General features: G+C 41.0%; 1 protein-coding gene across 1 annotated transcript in view; it reads right to left on the bottom strand.

Annotated features, from left to right (window-relative positions):
• The window catches only part of SIM1 (SIM bHLH transcription factor 1), a 179,581-nt gene that overhangs the window by 48,662 nt on the left and 109,859 nt on the right, over positions 1 to 21,060 (bottom strand). The window contains exon 10 of the mRNA XM_075338382.1: positions 4,566 to 4,728. Coding sequence (XP_075194497.1) covers positions 4,566 to 4,728 — 163 coding nt within the window. The remainder of the gene's footprint in view (positions 1 to 4,565; positions 4,729 to 21,060) is intronic.

The following is a 21,060-nucleotide window of genomic DNA, read 5'->3' as shown; positions in this document are numbered from 1 at the left end:
CTCCTTGTTAAGGGGGCGGGTCGTGCGGCGTCACTGCGACGTCACACGGCAGGCGGCCAATCAGAGCGGAGGGGCGGAGATGAGCAGGATGTCAACATCCTGCCCACCTCCTTCCTTCCGCATATCCTACGGAAGCCGCAGTGAGGCCGGTAGGAGACGTTCCTCGCTCCTGCGACTTCACACACAGCGATGTGTGCTGCCGCAGGAGCGAGGAACAACATCGGACCGTCGCGTCAGCGTAATCATGGATTACGCCGACGCTGCACCGATGATACGATTACGACGCTTTTGCGCTCGTTAATCGTATCATCTAGCCTTTACACACTGCGATGTCGCATGCGATGCCGGAAGTGCGTCATTTTCAATTTGACCCCACCGACATCGCACCTGCGATGTCGCAGTGTGCAAAGTGCCCCTCATTCTGTTTATAATTAAAGAGCGCATTATAAAAACATGTAAATGTACCTTGTGAAATCTGTGAAACATTTCTTGATCTTACTTCCCCTCCCTGTTCATTCTCATTTAATCAAATTACAATACTGCTAAAATCCCTTTGTAACAATTAGGTTGAGTGTAGTGTTTTCTTCCGAACCAATGAAATCGACATCGTAGCATCTTGTTATTTCAGACTCCCTTCTTAGATATGAATTTGATCCTGTAATGATATATACACACTACCTAATCTATTTATAACACATAATATTTGCTAGCAAGGGAATAAATGGTACACAAATAGATGGCTTCCGCCCACCAACATGACCCATTAAACTTAGGACGTAATGTTCTCCAGATTCTATTCACATTAGTTTTCCAGATGCAGAATGCTAGGTTAAAGTTGTTAATACAATTTGCATATAATTTTTTTTTCATCTTAATTATCTAATTAAACTACATACAGTCACATATTGTCTTATTTTCTTCCAAATTATGTGGCTAATTGATATTTGTAGTACTTTAGGTTGGGTATTAATATGAATGCTTTGCGTGTGCTGCCCCTGGTAGGCTACTGATGTCACGGTGGTGGGTCAGGCCGTCCGAATGGTGAAGTGGCTTTACCGGTTATATGTGACAGGCTATGTGATGTGGGTTAAAAATAATATGTAAAAAAGGGAGAGAAAAATAAATAAATAGTTTGTGATGCCAGTTGGGATGTTTGGCTTTGGTATGGCCGGACACTGCTGAAGGTCCCCAGGAGTTAGGTGGTGATGCACTGTGCCAGAGGGTTGTCCCCTCACCCCCCAACTAGGGCTGGTTTCTGAGGATATTGAGGTAGGGATGGTGCAGCAGAGAATAATCAGCTAGAAACAGGACAGGGAGCTTTTACTTTTTACTGAGGTTATGCAGGGAACAGTCCGGCACACTCCATACAGCATAGACTAGGATGGTGGTCTGACCTGTCACAATGAAAGTTCAGTTTCTCTGCTGTGTTTTAGTGTAATCCTCCTGCTGTTACTTCTCTACCAGGGAAAAGATATCTTGAAATCCTGGGATTTTCAAGACAGACAAAATTCTGGATCCTTGATCTTTTCCAGTGAGCAGGTGACTCGAATCCTCTAGGAAAACATACTATTGCTTATAGAAGTTTCCGTATTCAATGACGTCACTGAGCTCCTGGACAAATTTACTGCTCCTTATAAAAAGGCAACAAGCAGTCCCTCAGTTTGCCACTGACCCTGAAAGTCTAGGTGGCCTAGGGACTGATACCTTGCCTCTGCAGCTAGCCCTTTCAAAGGGCTCAAAAGTCACCTAAGTGTAGAACCGTCTTCATTTTACACTCCTTTCACACACTCACCGTGACACAAACTGACTTTAACTCACACTAAGCTCCTCCCCTTCTCCTTCTAGGGCGCGCACAGAAGCTTTGTTATCAGCTCAGGTGAACAGCCCCAGTAAGGGAGTGTAGGCAAATGTTAGTGTGTAGTGAACAGCAGAGAAATCCACATCTCATTAAAGCTGGCACTACATGTTATACATACAGTATTGAAATACACATGCAGCCATTTTTCGTGGCAACTCGTGGGGTGACAGTAGGTTGTTATGACAGTCAGGGGTCTGTTGAAGACCGTGTTTCTAATTACAGAGTTTCATTAAGACCTGTGGCTGGGCTACAAATTAGACAATGACTTTTACTAAATGCACTACTACTGTGGTATTGCTGTAATATAACACAAGCCATCAGATGTTCGCAGGTTCAAGTACCCTAAGGGGATTAACAAATACATTGAAAAGTAAATAAAAAATGGAAAAATAAATCAAAGTTCAAGTGAATGCCAGAAAACATGCTGTAACAAGGGATCAAATGTCCTATTTATCACAAAATGGCAATAAAAACATTGTCTCACCTAGCAAAAAATAAGCCCTCTCATAGCTCCACTGACCAAAAAATGAAAGATGGCAACACAATAAGAGAAAATGTTTTCAAAGTTCTGATTTTTTTAACCACTAAAGTAAAGAAACTGAACATGACTTGTATCCCCATAATCAAACTGATGAGGAGAATCATATTTCAAGGTCATTTTTTATCATACAATGTACAATTTAAAAAGGAATCCCAAAAGAAATGCCAGAATTGTGGGGGGTTTTACAATTTCCCTGCCCTTGAACTTTTTTTTCCCATTTTCCAGTACACTATGTGTTAAAATGAATGTTGTAATTCAAAACTATAACTCGTCCTGCAAAACACAAGCCTTAGGTGGACAGTAAAATAAAACTAAAAAAAACAAAAATTGGCTTTGGGAAGGGGTTAAAATGCTTCCAAAATAATGTGCTTAATGAAAGCTGCATATTCTGATTCAGCAGATACATACAGTTAGGTCCAGAAATATTTGGACAGTGACACAATTTTCGCGAGTTGGGCTCTGCATGCCACCACATTGGATTTGAAATGAAACCTCTACAACAGAATTCAAGTGCAGATTGTAACGTTTAATTTGAAGGTTTGAACAAAAATATCTGATAGAAATTGTAGGAATTGTACACATTTCTTTACAAACACTCCACATTTTAGGAGGTCAAAAGTAATTGGACAAATAAACCAAACCCAAACAAAGTATTTTTATTTTCAATATTTTGTTGCGAATCCTTTGGAGGCAATCACTGCCTTAAGTCTGGAACCCATGGACATCACCAAACGCTGGGTTTCCTCCTTCTTAATGCTTTGCCAGGCCTTTTCAGCCGCAGCCTTCAGGTCTTGCTTGTTTGTGGGTCTTTCCATCTTAAGTCTGGATTTGAGCAAGTGAAATGCATGCTCAATTGGGTTAAGATCTGGTGATTGACTTGGCCATTGCAGAATGTTCCACTTTTTTGCACTCATGAACTCCTGGGTAGCTTTGGCTGTATGCTTGGGGTCATTGTCCATCTGTACTATGAAGCGCCGTCCGATCAACTTTGCGGCATTTGGCTGAATCTGGGCTGAAAGTATATCCCAGTACACTTCAGAATTCATCCGGCTACTCTTGTCTGCTGTTATGTCATTAATAAACACAAGTGACCCAGTGCCATTGAAAGCCATGCATGCGCATGCCATCACGTTGCCTCCACCATGTTTTACAGAGGATGTGGTGTGCCTTGGATCATGTGCCGTTCCCTTTCTTCTCCAAACTTTTTTCTTCCCATCATTCTGGTACAGGTTGATCTTTGTCTCATCTGTCCATAGAATACTTTTCCAGAACTGAGCTGGCTTCATGAGGTGTTTTTCAGCAAATTTAACTCTGGCCTGTCTATTTTTGGAATTGATGAATGGTTTGCATCTAGATGTGAACCCTTTGTATTTACTTTCATGGAGTCTTCTCTTTACTGTTGACTTAGAGACAGATACACCTACTTCACTGAGAGTGTTCTGGACTTCAGTTGATGTTGTGAACGGGTTCTTCTTCACCAAAGAAAGTATGCAGCGATCATCCACCACTGTTGTCATCCGTGGACGCCCAGGCCTTTTTGAGTTCCCAAGCTCACCAGTCAATTCCTTTTTTCTCAGAATGTACCCGACTGTTGATTTTGCTACTCCAAGCATGTCTGCTATCTCTCTGATGGATTTTTTCTTTTTTTTCAGCCTCAGGATGTTCTGCTTCACATCAATTGAGAGTTCCTTAGACCGCATGTTGTCTGGTCACAGCAACAGCTTCCAAATGCAAAACCACACACCTGTAATCAACCCCAGACCTTTTAACTACTTCATTGATTACAGGTTAACAAGGGAGACGCCTTCAGAGTTAATTGCAGCCCTTAGAGTCCCTTGTCCAATTACTTTTGGTCCCTTGAAAAAGAGGAGGCTATGCATTACAGAGCTATGATTCCTAAACCCTTTCTCCGATTTGGATGTGAAAACTCTCATATTGCAGCTGAGAGTGTGCACTTTCAGCCCATATTATATATATAATTGTATTTCTGAACATGTTTTTGTAAACAGCTAAAATAACAAAACTTGTGTCACTGTCCAAATATTTCTGGACCTAACTGTAAATAGGAGGTATGTAAAGAATTTTAAATTAACAATTAAAGTTGTAGATTTGAACATGCAAGTTGTAAACCACAATCGTGTATTGTTTAAAGTCATTGAAACTTACCTGGGGATATGGGGATGTCCTGGATTTAGACTTTGTACTAGGTAGACGCGATTTATTACTTTTCCGACTGTCGTTTATGGTTGGATTAGAATTTGCATAAGAAAATGCTGGTTTTGTTGTGACTTGATCTAAAGATAGCTGAAGTCCTTTGTATTCTGTATCTCTGTTTAAAAGGAAAAGCATATATTAAGTATATTTCATATCTGCCATTTCATTTAGAAAAGTGATGTACATATGCACACAAGTGTGCATTGTGATTAGCTACAAAAAGCATTGAGCGAGTAGTTAACTATTCGTACTCGCTATGCTATTGGTGAGTACTGTCCGCAACTCGCATATTCATTACGAGTAACGGGCACAATGTAAGTCAATGGGAAATACTCGCTACGTAGCGAGTAACCCGAAAGCCTTACTATTCCCTACTCGCACAAAAAGTACGGCTTTTGGGTTACTCACTACTTAGTAAGTATTTCCCATTGACTTACATTGCACCTGCTACTCATAACGAATATGTGAGTAGTGGACAGTACTCACTAACAGCATAGCGAGTACGAATAGTTAACTACTCGCTCAACATTGGCTACAAATATATAATTGGATTTTCAAGTCTCACACGTGATTTAATTGACAATCTGGATGTTTTCAGACACATTACCTTATCTGATATAATAAGAATTATAAGAATAATAAGAATTATATCAATGTAAACACATGTATTTGAGAGTAAACACAGCTTGAACAAGAAGAAACCAACTGGCGTAGCTCAGGATCAGGTAGAAGCTAGTGGGACATCGGATTTGTATGTGCTTCATAAACTTTTTAAACTCTTAGAAATTTGAGAGTATATGCCGTACCTATGTTTAAATCAAATTGCCCAATTGTGCTGCTCTATATCAATCTTTTGTAAGGAAATCAACTATTGAACTATTGTAGAAGATCATTTGTGAAACTAATTGAAGGATATCCCATTCAGATAAAGACTACATCAATACTAAAAGTATGGTAAAGAAGGAGGATTCAGAAGAATGTTTGTTCTGCTCAAAAGTTGGTACATGTGATAATGTGCTATGTTATGTTTTTATAAGTTTCTGTTTTCATTTTTTTGTGACAGACAGTAGTTGTACAATACACATTTTGAAATGTTGTCAGATTCAGTTATGAAATGAGCCATTTCTTAAAGATTTTGACTTCCTGAATTTATATCTGACAATTAAATTTTTAGATACATTTTGTTTCTATGATATCATACTTAACAACAACTCAAATAAGTAAAACATGTCTAAACATTATTATTGTGAATTAAAAACAGTTACAGATATTGCACTATAAATTGGTTTCTCATTCAGTAACAACTCTATTTTGCTTTTCTCTTCTACTCCTGCTTTGGATCACCTCTTATAATTATCCAACAGTAGTTTACAAGCATTGATTTATTTAGGTTTACGTAATCAGAACTGAGTTGGTGATTTTTGATTGGTCACCTTAAGATGATATAGTGTTGAAGGCTCAATAGACTATATAGATGATGTACTAGAATAACTACTAACAATGCAATATTGGCGATGAAATAATAAAGATGCAATTTTTCTATAAGTCTGCTTGAAAGGTGTCATAAATAATCACAACCTCCTCTGGATCTTAAAAATTAGAGCCAGTTAGCAAATGTAAGCATCATATTCATTCTCAGCGCCACACAATTAGATAAGTTCAACTGTTTTCATCCGGGAACCAATTTGGCTGTTGAACAATGTAACTACTGCTGTCAGCCATGTTTCATTACATAAAAGTATTTTTTCTGTCAGTCATAGAGTAAACTACCTTCCTTCTCTCACCTGTATTGCATTCAGCCACTTGAGTGACTCTACCTAATTCCACAGATATGCAGAGATGTACGTAAATAAATCTGTAGGTGGTCATGTACATGACATTAAACTTTGATTTGGACCATCCACTTGGCTCAAAAGTGTGCCCATACACAATAGACGTAAGATAGACAAACATGCAGGCAGGACTAGGCAACTGTCTAATTTCTATACAGGGTGGTGGAATATAGGGGGTTGTGCATAATTTTGTGTAGGTTTGTATTTTAGGTGTGGTGCTCTGTCCATTCTGTGTATATCCTTGTGTGTACATTGTTCTGTTTGCAGGTTAATCATCCCCTGTCGGGCTTTTGTCCCTAAGTTTGGGGGAGGGGGCCTGGGATCCACCTAAACTCTCTGCTTACCTAGGGGATTATTCATTCTGGCTGACAAAGACAAGAGAAAAGGAGTAAGATTGATCCTCTGAGGGAGAATCTGACACCCCAGAGAGACTGTGAGAAACCCCGATTTCCCTGAATAAGGACTCCTGGGACATTTATCCCATTACTGGACTACTTTACCCTCTGTGTGGTGGATTATTTTATGGATCTTCTGATTTGCTTGGAATAAAGGATCTCTGAATTGTTCACCCATCTCTTGCTCTGTTGATTGTGTGATTTCGGAGAAGGACCCTGTGACAGTATGTAAATATCCCACACTCTCCTGACAGCAAATGTTGGGTGGAAAGATAAGATCACCATGTTGGATTTCAATGCACATTAACCATAGATAGGGCAGCATGTTCAACATGGGAGGTTCCCTTTAATTGTTATAATCTTTAGTGAAATACATTATAATGGCCATAAGTTTTCACTTAATATACCATAGGAAATATATTTTTGTTTAATAGTGCCAACTTACAAAACATAAATCAAAGAAGGAATTATATTTATTTCATCCAATGGGGGCCATTTTTATTACAAATAAAGAAGGGTTACAAACTTAACAAGTCTAATGCTTCCAAATTGGAAATCACATGACAATGAAGTTACAGCATCTCTACAGTTAGGCGGGCTTTGCACACTACGACATCGCAGCCCGATGCTGCGATGCCGAGTGCGATAGTGCCCGCCCCCGTCGCAGCAGCGATATGTGGTAATAGCTGGCGTAGCGAAAGTTATCGCTACGCCAGCTTCACACACACACTCACCTGCCGTGCGACGTCCCTGTGGCCGGCGACCCGCCTCCTTGTTAAGGGGGCGGGTCGTGCGGCGTCACTGCGACGTCACACGGCAGGCAGCCAATCAGAGCGGAGGGGCGGAGATGAGCAGGATGTAAACATCCTGCCCACCTCCTTCCTTCCGCATATCCTACGGAAGCCGCAGTGAGGCCGGTAGGAGACGTTCCTCGCTCCTGCGACTTCACACACAGCGATGTGTGCTGCCGCAGGAGCGAGGAACAACATCGGACCGTCGCGTCAGCGTAATCATGGATTACGCCGACGCTGCACCGATGATACGATTACGACGCTTTTGCGCTCGTTAATCGTATCATCCAGCCTTTACACACTGCGATGTCGCATGCGATGCCGGAAGTGCGTCATTTTCAATTTGACCCCACCGACATCGCACCTGCGATGTCGCAGTGTGCAAAGTGCCCCTTAGTCTTTCCTCCCATCTTCCATTTCATCTCAGTGATTAATTGACAATAACAATCCTTGCCAACATTCTTCCCACACATACAGATTTAAACAAATAAACTTTAAGGATAAAATATTCCTAAAATTGCTTTTTGCCTATGTTCATTAATTTTTTTTTTTATAACACAAATGTTGTACAACACATATACTTGATTAAATCTCTTCTCCAGCCAGTCATAATGTTTTGTGCAAACAGTTGATTCATGTCTCCGATATAATACATTTCTTAGACAGCTCCCTTAATTACTTTCATTTATTTCTAATCTTCTTAATACCTTAGTACAGTAATGCTTGACTAAATATGCATTATGCTCTTTTATTTAAACTCCTAAAACAATTTTCTGATGTGCCAAAAGCAAACAGTTCTTATATACACAGTGAATTGCAGTGCTGGGAATAAAAGCAAGGATTTCTAAAATATATTTCTTATTTAGAACAAAACATATTTTTATATAATTTTAGAAATATTTGTTTATGATTGGGTAATTATTTTTTTTTAAATGATTTCTTGTTATGGTGTTGGATTTTTTCTTAATTTCTGTTAATTTTAGGGGGGCGCCTATCTGGGTGATCTTTTGCCCACCTCCATTGACACGATCATAAGAATCTTGGTGCGTTCCTTTGGCCAATGGAAACCCTTCCTGCTGCTAACTTGGTGTGCCTATGGCAATGCTCCATAGAAGATTGTAATTTCCTCTACAGCAGTATTTTCAGTATATAGAACAAGTGATCAAATGATCACAAGTTCAAGTCCCGTAGGAGAACTAAAAATTAAAGTGAAATATAAAGTTGTGGAAAATATTTTAACATTTAAAAAAGGAAAAATTTGAATAACCCCCATTTCACTAACTTAAAAACAAAGGCATAAGAACAATAAACATGTGCAATTGCTGCAACTGTAAAAGTTTGACCTATGAATGTATAAAATTATTTAAGCTGTATGGTAAATACCCTAGAGGAAATAAAAAAAATTCCAGAAATGTCATTCCTAACCAAAACTCAACCCCTGAATAAGATGAAATAACAAGCAATCAAAATATAGGTAACAAAAATGTTAACAATTAAAAATACAACTTGTTACACAAAAAAAGAAGCCGTCATGCAACTCCATCAACAAAAAAATGAAAATGGTAAGGGTCTCAAAAATGGTGATACAAAACAATTGTATTTATAATATGTGATTTTGCTGTCGTCGTAGTCATAATGAACAGGAGAATAATGTTGCCAGGTCACATAATGAACGCCATAACAACAAAACACAAAAATCAATGGCAGAATTGTAATTTTTCATTACATCACTGCACTATGACTTTTCTCTTCCATTTTTCAGTACATTGTATAGTACAAACATTGGTGTTATTCTAAACTGCAATTTGTACAGCAATAACCAATCCCTCATATGGGCATTTTTATGGAAAACTATGAACGTTATGACTCGGAAGAAAGGGAGGAAAAAAATAGCAGAAAAATGAGGTCTGGCCAAGGATACAAATCGAATTAGATCTTCCATTGATTTATATTCATGTTTCAATAAGCCTTGGAAAGCTATCACTTTTGCCTTGTGACATAGTGCTCTATCTTGCTCGAAAAAGGATTGTTCATCACGAAATTGCTCCTGAATTGTTGGAAAAATTTGCTCTTTGAGGATATTTTGACTCTTTTTCATGAGAGTTTTTAGGCAAAATTGTGAATGAACCCACCCCCAAGATAATTCACTAGAAGTCGTCTTCACAACTATTGAAGCCTCTTTATTTGAAGTTCTTGGTGATCCACTAAATAGTTAATTTAGGGGCAATCTTACAAGCCTTTAACCCCTTAATGACTTAGGGCGGTTTCAGACGTCCGTGTTTAATCAGGTACCAGTCACACGCATGGTTATGGTCACTCGTGTGTCACATGTGTGGCACACGTGTGACATCCATGTTTGCATACATGTGACAGGTACCAGAGAAAACATGTGTCTGTGAAATAAGAAGATTTTCCATATTTACCTGCTGTCTCTGGCTCTGCTGCCTCCCACTCCTGACCGCCGCTCATTATATTCATTGATACCGTACTGAGGACCTGAAAGCTGGAGCATTGCAGGGACAGTGCTGGATACAGCACCGCCGAGGACAGCATCGTGGGGACAGGTGAGTATTCTGCAAGCACAGTGACATCCAGGAGGTCATTGGGGTTCCCAGTGAACTCTGATGACATCCTGATGACCCCCGCGACACTCGCGCTACAGCTTCACAGGTTCATCAGAGTTTCTTGGGAACTGTGATGAGTCCCCGATGCTGTCACGGCTTTCAGGTTCTAACTACACACACACACACACGTATACATTGAGCACATATACTAAATATTAAAAAGACCCATGTGTTCTCCGGTACGTGTCATACTGATGTCACACAGATCACATCTGTGTGTGATCCGTGTGACATCCGTGCTGCCGGAGAAAAAACGGACATGCCTGTGTGTGTGCGCGCGGTGTCATGAGAGGTCACACGGTCCATGTGAAAACACGGACGTGTGATTAACAGCAAATACTAACATGGGTACGTGTGGCATCCGTTTTAAAAACGGATGTCACACGAACCTGAAACATGGACATCTGAAACCAGCCTTATTATGTACTATGTGTGTCATAAGTCATGTCTCTGCCCACATGTTTCCCTGCAAATGAAGGCTGAATTATTCACCCTTCATCTTCCTTTAACAGCTGCGAGTGGAGCGGCACTCTGCCCAGGCTGTTATGCCAATCTCTGACAGTGGCATTTAAAGCACATTGACAGGTGGGTTTGCTATTCTGACCCCTCAATGGTGCACCCACGATCGGGGACACTGATGTGTTGTCATGACAGCCAAAGGTCTGTGATAATCAGCCCATCGCTGATGTTCATTGAAAACTGTGATTTCTTCTATATACAACTTCTTATATACAGTAGAGACCAAAAGTTTGGACACACCTTCTCATCTCTAGAACTGTTAAGAGGAGACTTTGTGCAGCAGGCCTTCATGGTAAAATAGCTGCTAGGAAACCACTGCTACGGACAGGCAACAAGTAGAAGAGACTTGTTTGTGCTAATGAACACAAGGAATGGACATTAGACCAGTGCAAATCTGTGCTTTGGTCTGATGAGTCCAAATTTGAGATCTTTGGATCCAACCACCGTGTCTTTGTAGAAAAGGTGAACGGATGGACTCTACATGCCTGGTTCCCACCGTGAAGCATGGAGGAGAAGGTGTGATGGTGTGGGGGTGCTTTGCTGGTGACACTGTTGGGGATTTATTCAAAATTGAAGGCATACAGAATCAGCATGGTTACCACCGCATCTTGCAGCGGCGTGCTATTCCATCCGGTTTGCATTTAGTTGGACCATAATTTATTTTTCAACAGAACAATGACTCCAAACACACTTCCAGGCTGTATAAGGGCTATTTGACGAAGAAGAGTGATGGGATGCTACGCCAGATGACCTGGTCTCCACAGTCACCAGACCTGAACCCAATCAAGATGGTTTGGGGTGAGCTGGACCGCAGAGTGAAGGCAAAAGGGAACTCCTTCAAGACTGTTGGAAAACCATTTCCGGTGACTACCTCTTGAAGCTCATCAAGAGAATGCCAAGAGTGTGCAAAGTAGTAATGAAAGCAAAAGGTGGCTACTTTGAAGAACCTAGAATAAAAGACATATTTTCAGTTGTTTCACACTTTTTTAAGTATTTCATTCCACATGTTTTAATTCATAGTTTTAATGCCTTCAATGTGAATTACAATTTTCAGAGTCCTGAAAATAAAGAAACTCTTTGAATGAGAAGGTGTGTCCAAACTTTTGGTCTGTACTGTACATCAAGTGATCAGACCATTGCAGGTTCAAGTCTAGTAAGGAAACTATTAAACAAAGTAAAAAGTAAAAAAAAACATTTTAAAAAAATATAAAAAAAAACCGCTAAAATCACCTATTTTTTTACCACATTAAAATGAAGGTAAAAAAAAAACATATTTTTGATATTGCTGCCTTTGTAAAAGTCCAATCTATCAAAATATAAATTAAATTAATCTAATTGGTAAACAGCATAATGATAAAAAAAAATCAAAACTACAGAAATGCAATTTTTAGGCCACTCCACTAAATGGAAGAAAATGTAATAACAGGCGACCAAGACCTCTTATATATGCCAAAATAATATCAATACAAACATTAGCTCATAGCAAACAAAAATAATCTTTCACACAGCTTTATATGCCAAAAACTAAAAGTTTCAACACAAGGAAGATTTGATTTTACAAATTTCTGAGTTTTTTCACCTCTTAAATAAAACAAGCACTATATATGCTTGGTATCTACATAATCATACTGACCTCGAGAATCATATTCATCTTACCAGGTCAATTTTATGATAAAATCAATGCTTTAACCCCTTCACGACCTTGGACGGATCTATCCGTCCAGGATCGTGTCCCGTTAAGCCCCGCCCCCTGCCGCGGGCAGGCGGCGTGGATCGGCACACATATCAGCTGTTTTCAACAGCTGACATGTGTGCCTGCTAGCCGCGGGTGGAATCGCTTCCACCCGCGGCCATTAACCCCTTAAATCTTGCTGCCAAAGTCTGGCAGCAAGATTTAAATGCGCGCGGCCATGTTTGTTACTTACCGCCGCCCCCACCGGAAGTCACGTGTGTTATCACGTGACTATCGGTGGTTGCCATCGTAGCACAGGGTCATGTGATGACGCCTGCTGCTACGATGTTTCACTTTCATTTTCCCTCGGCCGAGAGCAGAGGGAAAACCAAAGTGACTGAATCTGCTGATTACAGCGGTATAGCTGTGATCAGCAGATAGCGATCAGCGATCGGATTGCTGATCGCTATAGCCCCCTAGGGGGACTAGTAAAATAAAAAAAAAGTAAAAAAAAAAGTTTTAAAAAATAAAAAAAATAAAAAAAAAACCTAAAAGTTCAAATCACCCCTCTTTCCCCCCATTGAAAATTAAAGGGTTAAAAAATAAATAAATATACACATATTTGGTATCGCCGTGTTCAGAAATGCCCGATCTATCAAAATATAAAATCAATTAATCCGATTGGTAAACGGCGTAGTGGCAAAAAAATTCCAAACACCAAAATTACGTTTTTTGGTCGCCTTTTTGGTCGTCGCAAGTTTTACGCAAAATGCAATAACAGGCGATCAAAACATAGCATCTGCGCAAAAATGGTACCATTATAAATGTCAGCTCGAGACGCAAAAAATAAGCCATCACTGAGCCATAGATCCTTAAAAATAAGAACGCTACGTGTTTCGGAAAATGGCGCAAAACGTGCGCCACTTTTATTGGACAAACTAGTGAATTTTTTTTAACCCCTTAGATACAAGTAAACCTATACATGTTTGGTGTCTACAAACTCGCACCGACCTGAGGCATCACATAGATACATCCGTTTGATCATATAGTGAACACGGTGAATAAAACGTCCCAAAAACTATTGTGCGATGACATTTTTTTTGCAGTTTTTCCACACTTGGAATTTTTTTGCTGTTTTCCAGTACAATATATGGTAAAACCTATGGTTTCATTTAAAAGTACAACTCGTCCCGCAAAAAACAAGCCCTCATATGGCAAGATTTACGGAATAATAAAAAAGTTACGGCTCTCGGAAGAAAAGGAGCAAAAAACAAAAACGCAAAAACGGAAAGTGCCCGGGGGCTGAAGGGGTTAAATAAAAAATTGGAAAAAAAAAAAACAACAATTGCAGATTTTAACTTTTTTGCCATTTTGACACACTTTAATTTTTTTCCTGCTTGCCATTACATCAGATGATAAAATGGATGGTGACATTCAAACATACAATTCATTTTGCAAAAAATAAGCCCTCACTCAGCTTTATCAACAGAAAAATAAAAAGTTATGGCTCTTGGAATAAGAGGAAGAAAAGACAAAAGTGCAAAATTGAAAAACTGCCCAGTCCTTAGAGAGGTTATCCTCTAATTTTACATTGATGGCCTATCCTTAGGACAGGTCATTAATGCCTGATCGGCCAGGGTTTGACACCCGGCATCCTCAATGATCAGCTATTCTCAGTGTCATTGGTGGTAGTAGGCAGCCGGAAATGCTCAGTTCTGGTGCTGCTAGACCTTCTGATAGTGGCCAGTTACTGCACAGCCACCTCCTATTGTTTTGAGTGGGAGGCGAATGTGCAGTACTTGGCTATGGCCGCTATCAGTTGACAGGGCAGGTCCAAAAGAGAGTATTTCCTGCTACCTGCTGCTGCCACGACACCAATAATAGCTAATTGGCAGGGGTGCCCGGTGTCGGACCCCAGCTGATCAGACATTGATGACCTATGCTAAGGATTCCAATCAGTGTAAACGTAGTGGATAACCTATTTAAGGGGTTAAAGCCTTTCCTTAACTCCTTAGGGTGGTGTCACACACAGCGACGACGACAACGACGTCGCTGCTATGTCACCATTTTCTGTGACGTTGCAGCGACGTCCCATCGCTGTCGCTGTGTGTGACATCCAGCAACGACCTGGCCCCTGCTGTGAGGTCGCCGGTCGTTGCTGAATGCCCAGCTTCATTTTTTGGTCGTCGCTCTGCCGCTGTGACGCACACATCGCTGTGTGTGACAGCAAGAGAGTGACGAAATGAAGCAAGCACGGAGCAGGAGCTGGCATCTGGCAGCTGCGGTAAGCTGTAACCACGGTAAACATCGGGTAACCAAGGGAAGACCTTTCGCTGCCAGTGCCGGCTCCTGCTCTCTGCACATGTAGCTGCAGTACACATCGGGTAGTTAACCCGATGTGTACTGTAGCTAGGAGTGCAGGGAGCCAGCGCTAAGCAGTGTGCGTGGCTCCCTGCTCTCTGCACATGTAGCTGCAGTACACATCGGGTAATTAACCCAATGTGTACTGTAGCTAGGAGAGCAGGGAGCCAGCGCTAAGCAGTGTGCGCGGCTCCCTGCTCTCTGCACATGTAGCTGCAGTACACATCGGGTAATTAACCCGATGTGTGCTGTAGCTAGGAGAGCAGGAGCCAGCGCTAAAGCAGTGTGCGCGGCTCCCTGCTCTTTGCACATGTAGCTGCAGTACACATCGGGTAATTAACCCTATGTATACTGTAGCTGGGAGTGCAGGGAGCCAGCGCTAAGTGCGGCTCCTTGCTCTCTGCACATGTAGCACAGCGACGCATGTCGTTATGAACGCTGCTGCTTCTGCTGTGTTTGGCAGCTAAGCAGCGATCATAACAGCGACTTACAAGGTCGCTGTTGCGTCACAGAAAATTGTGACGTAACAGCGACGTCGCTGTCGCTATGTGTGAACCCAGCTTTAGAGGTAACAAAGCTTACAGAAGAAATAATTATTTTAATCACTAGCTCTTTTTAAAACAAGTCTTTACTATAATTCAATGAACAAGACAGAGTGATATCAATTACTATGTCCTTGGTAGCAATTGCTCCTGAGCTACAGAGATCTCTGAAATAATGTAAGCATGTCAATTTGTGGCAGGGCTGAAATTAAGTGGAAATGGAGTCTTTTTGACTAAGTTAATTTTCCTGGCAAGGAATGACTTTGCAATGCTTTGCAATTCTTCTTATAACCCTTCAAAACAATCTAAAGTTAATGCAAATTGTTACTATAAAAAACTGAAATAGCAAACTTTGTGAAAATAAAAATTTGTATTTGTCTCAAAACTTTTTGGCCATGGCTGTGTATGCTGAACCTGCTTATTTTGGTTTATGTGTATATGGTGTCACAATTCCTCTGTGCAGAGCATATTGCAGACTAGAAGATATTCTGCTGCGTTTTCCTGAATTACATTCCTGACAGTTACACGATTCCTCTATGCAGAGCATCTTGCCTTTGGAGACTTACTTCCTGAGTTACTGAGCTAGCAGGCTGTTTGATAGCACAGGATTCCATGTTGGTGTTGATTACTCAGGTGTTACTCCTTACTGGTAATTGCTCAGGTTTCTTACTGAGCATGCTTGTCCAGAACTTTGCCAGTTGTATTTTCTGGTTCTGCTGTTGTGCTGTTGCCTCTGCTAGTGTTCTTATCTTTGTGATCTGACCCCAGATTGTTATTTGACTTTTCTCTGCCTGCTCCCTCTCGTGACCTCCTGCCTATTGACTTCGGACCATGTCTCTGTTTTCTCCATGAACCTATTACATACTCTCCTAGATTTCTGACCCTCGAATATTGACCTGACTATGCCTCCATTCTCCCAATACCAGACCCTGGCTTTCCTGACTACTTTTCCGTCCATTCTGCCTGTAAGTGGTGACTGCATCACATATGAGCTTCCTTTTATTTTCAGACTGCATATATGAGCCTTTTGTTCTCTGGGAGAAAAGCCACAACCACATAAGTGGATGAAAGCCTTGTTGCTACTGAAAGCATATGCATTCCAATGAATGTGGCTATATTTGGGGATATTGGTAAATACAGAAGTGTATAGCCATAGTTTTGTTTATTGCTTAGGGTTTACAGCTCTCTAATCAGTCGAAAGGGAAAGATGCTCCCACACCGAGATAGGAATGCCTTCATGACATTAATAAGTGATCAATATAAAATTGTCGCGGGCGAAGGACGGGACGCTGCGCTCACCCACTGCTCGGGTCCGGCTGTTGCTGCTGCTGCTGCTGCTCGGTGGTGGCTCGAGCGGTGGGCCAGATCCCGGGGACTCGAGCGGCGTTCCTCGCCCGTGAGTGAAAGGGGGAATGGTTTTGGGGATTGATTGTCCGTGACGCCACCCACGGTTGTGGTGAGGTTGTGACACCACCGCTGCTCTGGACGGGGATCCCGGGAGCGGTGACAGGGAGCAGCTTGGATGTTGGTTCTCCCCTCCGTGGGTAGGGGAATTGGTTGTCCCGGGTCCCGGTGAGGGGTAGGGATGGATGGCAGGCGGGTTACGGAGCCTGGTGAGGTGCAGGGCCGCGGGGGCAGCGCGGTGCCGCACAGCACGGTGGTACTCACTCAGCCAGTAATTCACACGGAGTCTCTGGTCAAACAAACGGCTGGATGGACGGGTCCCACAGACGGCTGCGGTGTTTCTCCTACCGGCAGGTTGATGGTGACTGCCTTTCCCTGCACCTATGTTGTGTTTACAGTTCCAATGGCTTCCCACCAGTAACCCGCTCCCCAGCTTGTGATGGATGCTGAGGGAGCCCCTTTTTGCCCGCAGGCTCTGGCCCTGGGAACTGTAGCCTTGGCGGTGACTGTGTTTCCCTCTACAGTGTTAGCTGTTGCCTTCAATCGGGTCTTGACTGCTGGGAAACCCCGGAGGTTCCCTTTGCTAACGGATTTGACCAGTTTAACGGCGACTCCTAGCCTGGTCGGGGTCCGTAAGCCCTGCCGGATGGTGCTGGCTTCTCTTTGCTCTCCGATCTGGTACAGCTGGGCCACCGCCCGTCCACGGTCCTTATGGTTCACTCCAATCGGCCTCTCCTGCAGACGGTCACCACCGTCCGCCAACCTTGCTGTACCGTCCGGGCCACACACCCGAACGCCGTCAGACTGCTCCTCTACCACTTCACTTCCTCTCACTTCAAAACTGAACTCTAATCTGAACTGACTCCTTTTCCCGCCTCCAGGTCTGTGAACTCCTCGGTGGGCGGGTCAACCGCCTGGCCCACCCCCTGGTGTGGACATCAGCCCCTGGAGGAAGGCAACAAGGATTTTGTGTTTGGCTTTGGTGTGCCTAACCGGGGTGTGGGGTGTGTTGGTGTTGTTCTGTGATGACCTGGCTTGTCCAGGGCGCCACAAAATCACCCATTCATTGTTTCTATTTGTTTTAGTGCAATTGTAAGCATTGACTAGAAATAGCTTAGACTGTATTAGGTTGGTATTGACTGTTTTGTACCACTGCTTTACACATCTTTCAAAATAACTGATGTTCCCCAGCTCCTAACTGTGCTAGCCAACACTTAATGCATTCTCTCCTGTCAGTGCCTTTACTACACAACGATTAACTTCTGGTGTTGAGAGTCTTAGAATTAATATGCATATAAGATCTGAATTTAACAAATAACTACTTGTCATATTCCACATTTCATTGCATTACATTATTGTTATAATTTTGAGTACCAGCCATGGAATTCTAGTATTACAAGACAGCAGCCAAAAAACTATTAGATTATTAATATTACTCTTAATATTTAACTTGATATGGGCATAAACATGTCAGGTACTATATCTGAAGTGAAGACAACTTCATAGAGAATTTGTCGTTCCCTCTTGAATAACATTATTCATGGTGTCAAGAGCAAATTTGCCCTTGACTTTGTAGCTCCAGCTCTACATTGAAGAAGTTTTTATTCCTGAGTATAAAGCCAACATTAGAGGAACAGGAACTATTACACCTATTTTATTGCCTGAAGTAACCATTCTCAACATTTTTACAGTGATATGTAAAATAAATTAAAGGTCTCTAATTAAATTTCTTTGCCAGCTTGATTAAAACTTGACATTCAAAAATCAACCCAAAATATCTTCCAATGTAAGACTTTTTTTCAAACCTTAATATTAAAGATCAGCAAATCAATTCTATCCAAATCAAATTCATGTTGAATTTTTAGGAATTTACTGAACACAGCCACTTTGCACAATTTGCAATTCAATTCATGGGAATCACCTAAAAGGGTAGTTACCACTTTATAAATTGCATCAGCCAGAGAAGGATAACATAAGCTTGAGCGAGTATAATGTCTTGCAGCTATAACATGAAATTATATAGCACAGACAATCAGTGGGACTAATCAAAGCCTGTATAAAAGTAGAAGCAGGAAATTCAGCAGCCTTTTGGAGGTAAAGCTGGATATCACAGCTTAGCCATAAAGATAAGGATAAAAAGCCATAACACACTGGAAAAAACTGTACTGATAGTGTGTGACCTCACTTACATTAGTTTGTGAGGTAAGTAGAATAATGTCATACATGTTTTTCAGGGCAATTGAGGGCTTTGGGATGCTTTCAATTTGCTGTAAATTGAATTTCCTCAGATAATTTGGTAAATTTGAATGTCAAAATATTCACTCATGTTGTGTTCAATTCCATCATACACATCAAAACTAATGTTTATCTTAGACAGCTCCTTTGAATAATAGCCAATTAGGATGAAAGATTAAGACCCTACTTTATTAGTCAGAACTCCTATGACCTAAAAGGTCACTAGCATGCACTGAAATTAATGGGTGTACACTTCTGAGTAAATTAGTATCTACATTTCAGTTGCCCTTGTAATTTTCTATGGGAAACCCACATTTTGGAAAGGGGAGTTAATGATGAGGCATGTGACAGGCAGACACCCACCAATCTATGCCTGATTTAACTATTACAATCACTATTACAATCATTTTCCTAATACATTGACAAACAATTTTAGTAAACCATATGCCATATATACAGTGATAATGTAAATTACAATACAGTATATATTTTATGTTTTTCGTATCTGTATTTATCCACCTCTTTTAATAGACTGTAAAATAATATAGTTTAATATAATATACTATAATATAGTTGAGTTTGTCAATCTTCCATGAAACACATAAACAGGAAAAATCAGTAAAGTGAAAAAAAGCATATTATTATAACTCCTCAATAATATGCATTTCCTGGATATCTAAATACACAAAGTAAGGTATGCAATACATGCATTAGTATGTACAACAATAGGTATAGCTAGTGGGCTAAAAGCTATGAATAATTAGGTCTAATTTTCTTTTCTTCCCTCCATGTTAACTTTCAACAGATCAATTAAGATGATTAGTTCACTAATCTATTTATTCTGATGGGGAAATCAATGATCCTAGCAGAGGTGTACACTAATCTGATTAACACCCTCTAGATCTATTGAATAATCTAAATGTCATTTATACAGATACTTTGACTTAACTATAGAAAGTAAATATCACTATTAAAGGGAATCTGTCAGCAGGTTTTTGCTATGTAAGCTGAAGACAGCACGCTGCAAGGGTTAACACAAATAATTTAAGGCTGCCTGTCTTGTCAAGTTCCAATCTGTTATTTATTTGCTATGTTTTGCTTCATAAAATGTTCATAACCTTTCTGCAGTTCTTCCCCAGCAAAACCTATGGTAAAAAAAAATGGTGTGCGCACACTGCGGTTTTTGTCACCTACAGGTTTTGCTGCATGTTTTCTGCAGGAAAAAGAATTGCATGTCACTTCTTTTCCGCAGGTACCTGCGGTATTTCACTCCATTGACTGTAATGTAATCATGAAATATCTCAGGGAATAACGCAGGTAGCAAATTATATGCATTTCATTGCGTTTTCCTGCATTATTTCCGTGGTATTTAGCGTTGTTTGAGACATAGTGATCATCACTAGCCTGCATTTTGCAAGGAAGTTATGTCATTAGGACAGGAAGCGGAAGTTGAGCAGAGAGTAAAAACACACATATCACACTCACAACAGACACAGAAATATAGAATACACAGACACATAGAAATCAAACGTACATATAAAAATAAAAAACGAAAAAAAAACCATGGGCTCCGCCATATTTTTATTGTCCAGCCAAGGTAAACACACAGCGGTGGCCCGGTATTCTCAGACTGGGGAGGGCGAGGGCCATGGTTATTGCTGTAGCCAAGAATATCAGCCCATAGCTGCCCCGAGAATGTCGCATCCATTATGCGACAGTACCGGCCTGTTATTGGCTCTTCCAGATTGCCGTGATGTGGTGGCAACCGGGGTATTAAGAAGTTAATGGAAGCCTATAGCTGCCACTGAGTCCTAGGTTAATCATGGCAGGCATCTATGAGACACCCCCAATGATTAACCCCTTAGTGACGGAGCTAATTTTCACCTTAATGACCAGACCAAATTTTGCAATTCTGACCAGTGTCACTTCATGAGGTTATAACTCTGGAACGCTTCAACGGATCCCGGTGATTCTGAGATTGTTTTTTCGTCACATATTGGACTTCATGTTAGTACCAAATTTAGGACAATATTTTTTGCGTTTATTGAAGAAAAAAATTGAATATTGGCAAA

Source organism: Anomaloglossus baeobatrachus, chromosome 3 (assembly GCF_048569485.1).
Source record: "Anomaloglossus baeobatrachus isolate aAnoBae1 chromosome 3, aAnoBae1.hap1, whole genome shotgun sequence".
Lineage (NCBI taxonomy): Eukaryota > Metazoa > Chordata > Amphibia > Anura > Aromobatidae > Anomaloglossus > Anomaloglossus baeobatrachus.
This window is presented reverse-complemented; position numbering and strand designations above follow the sequence as displayed.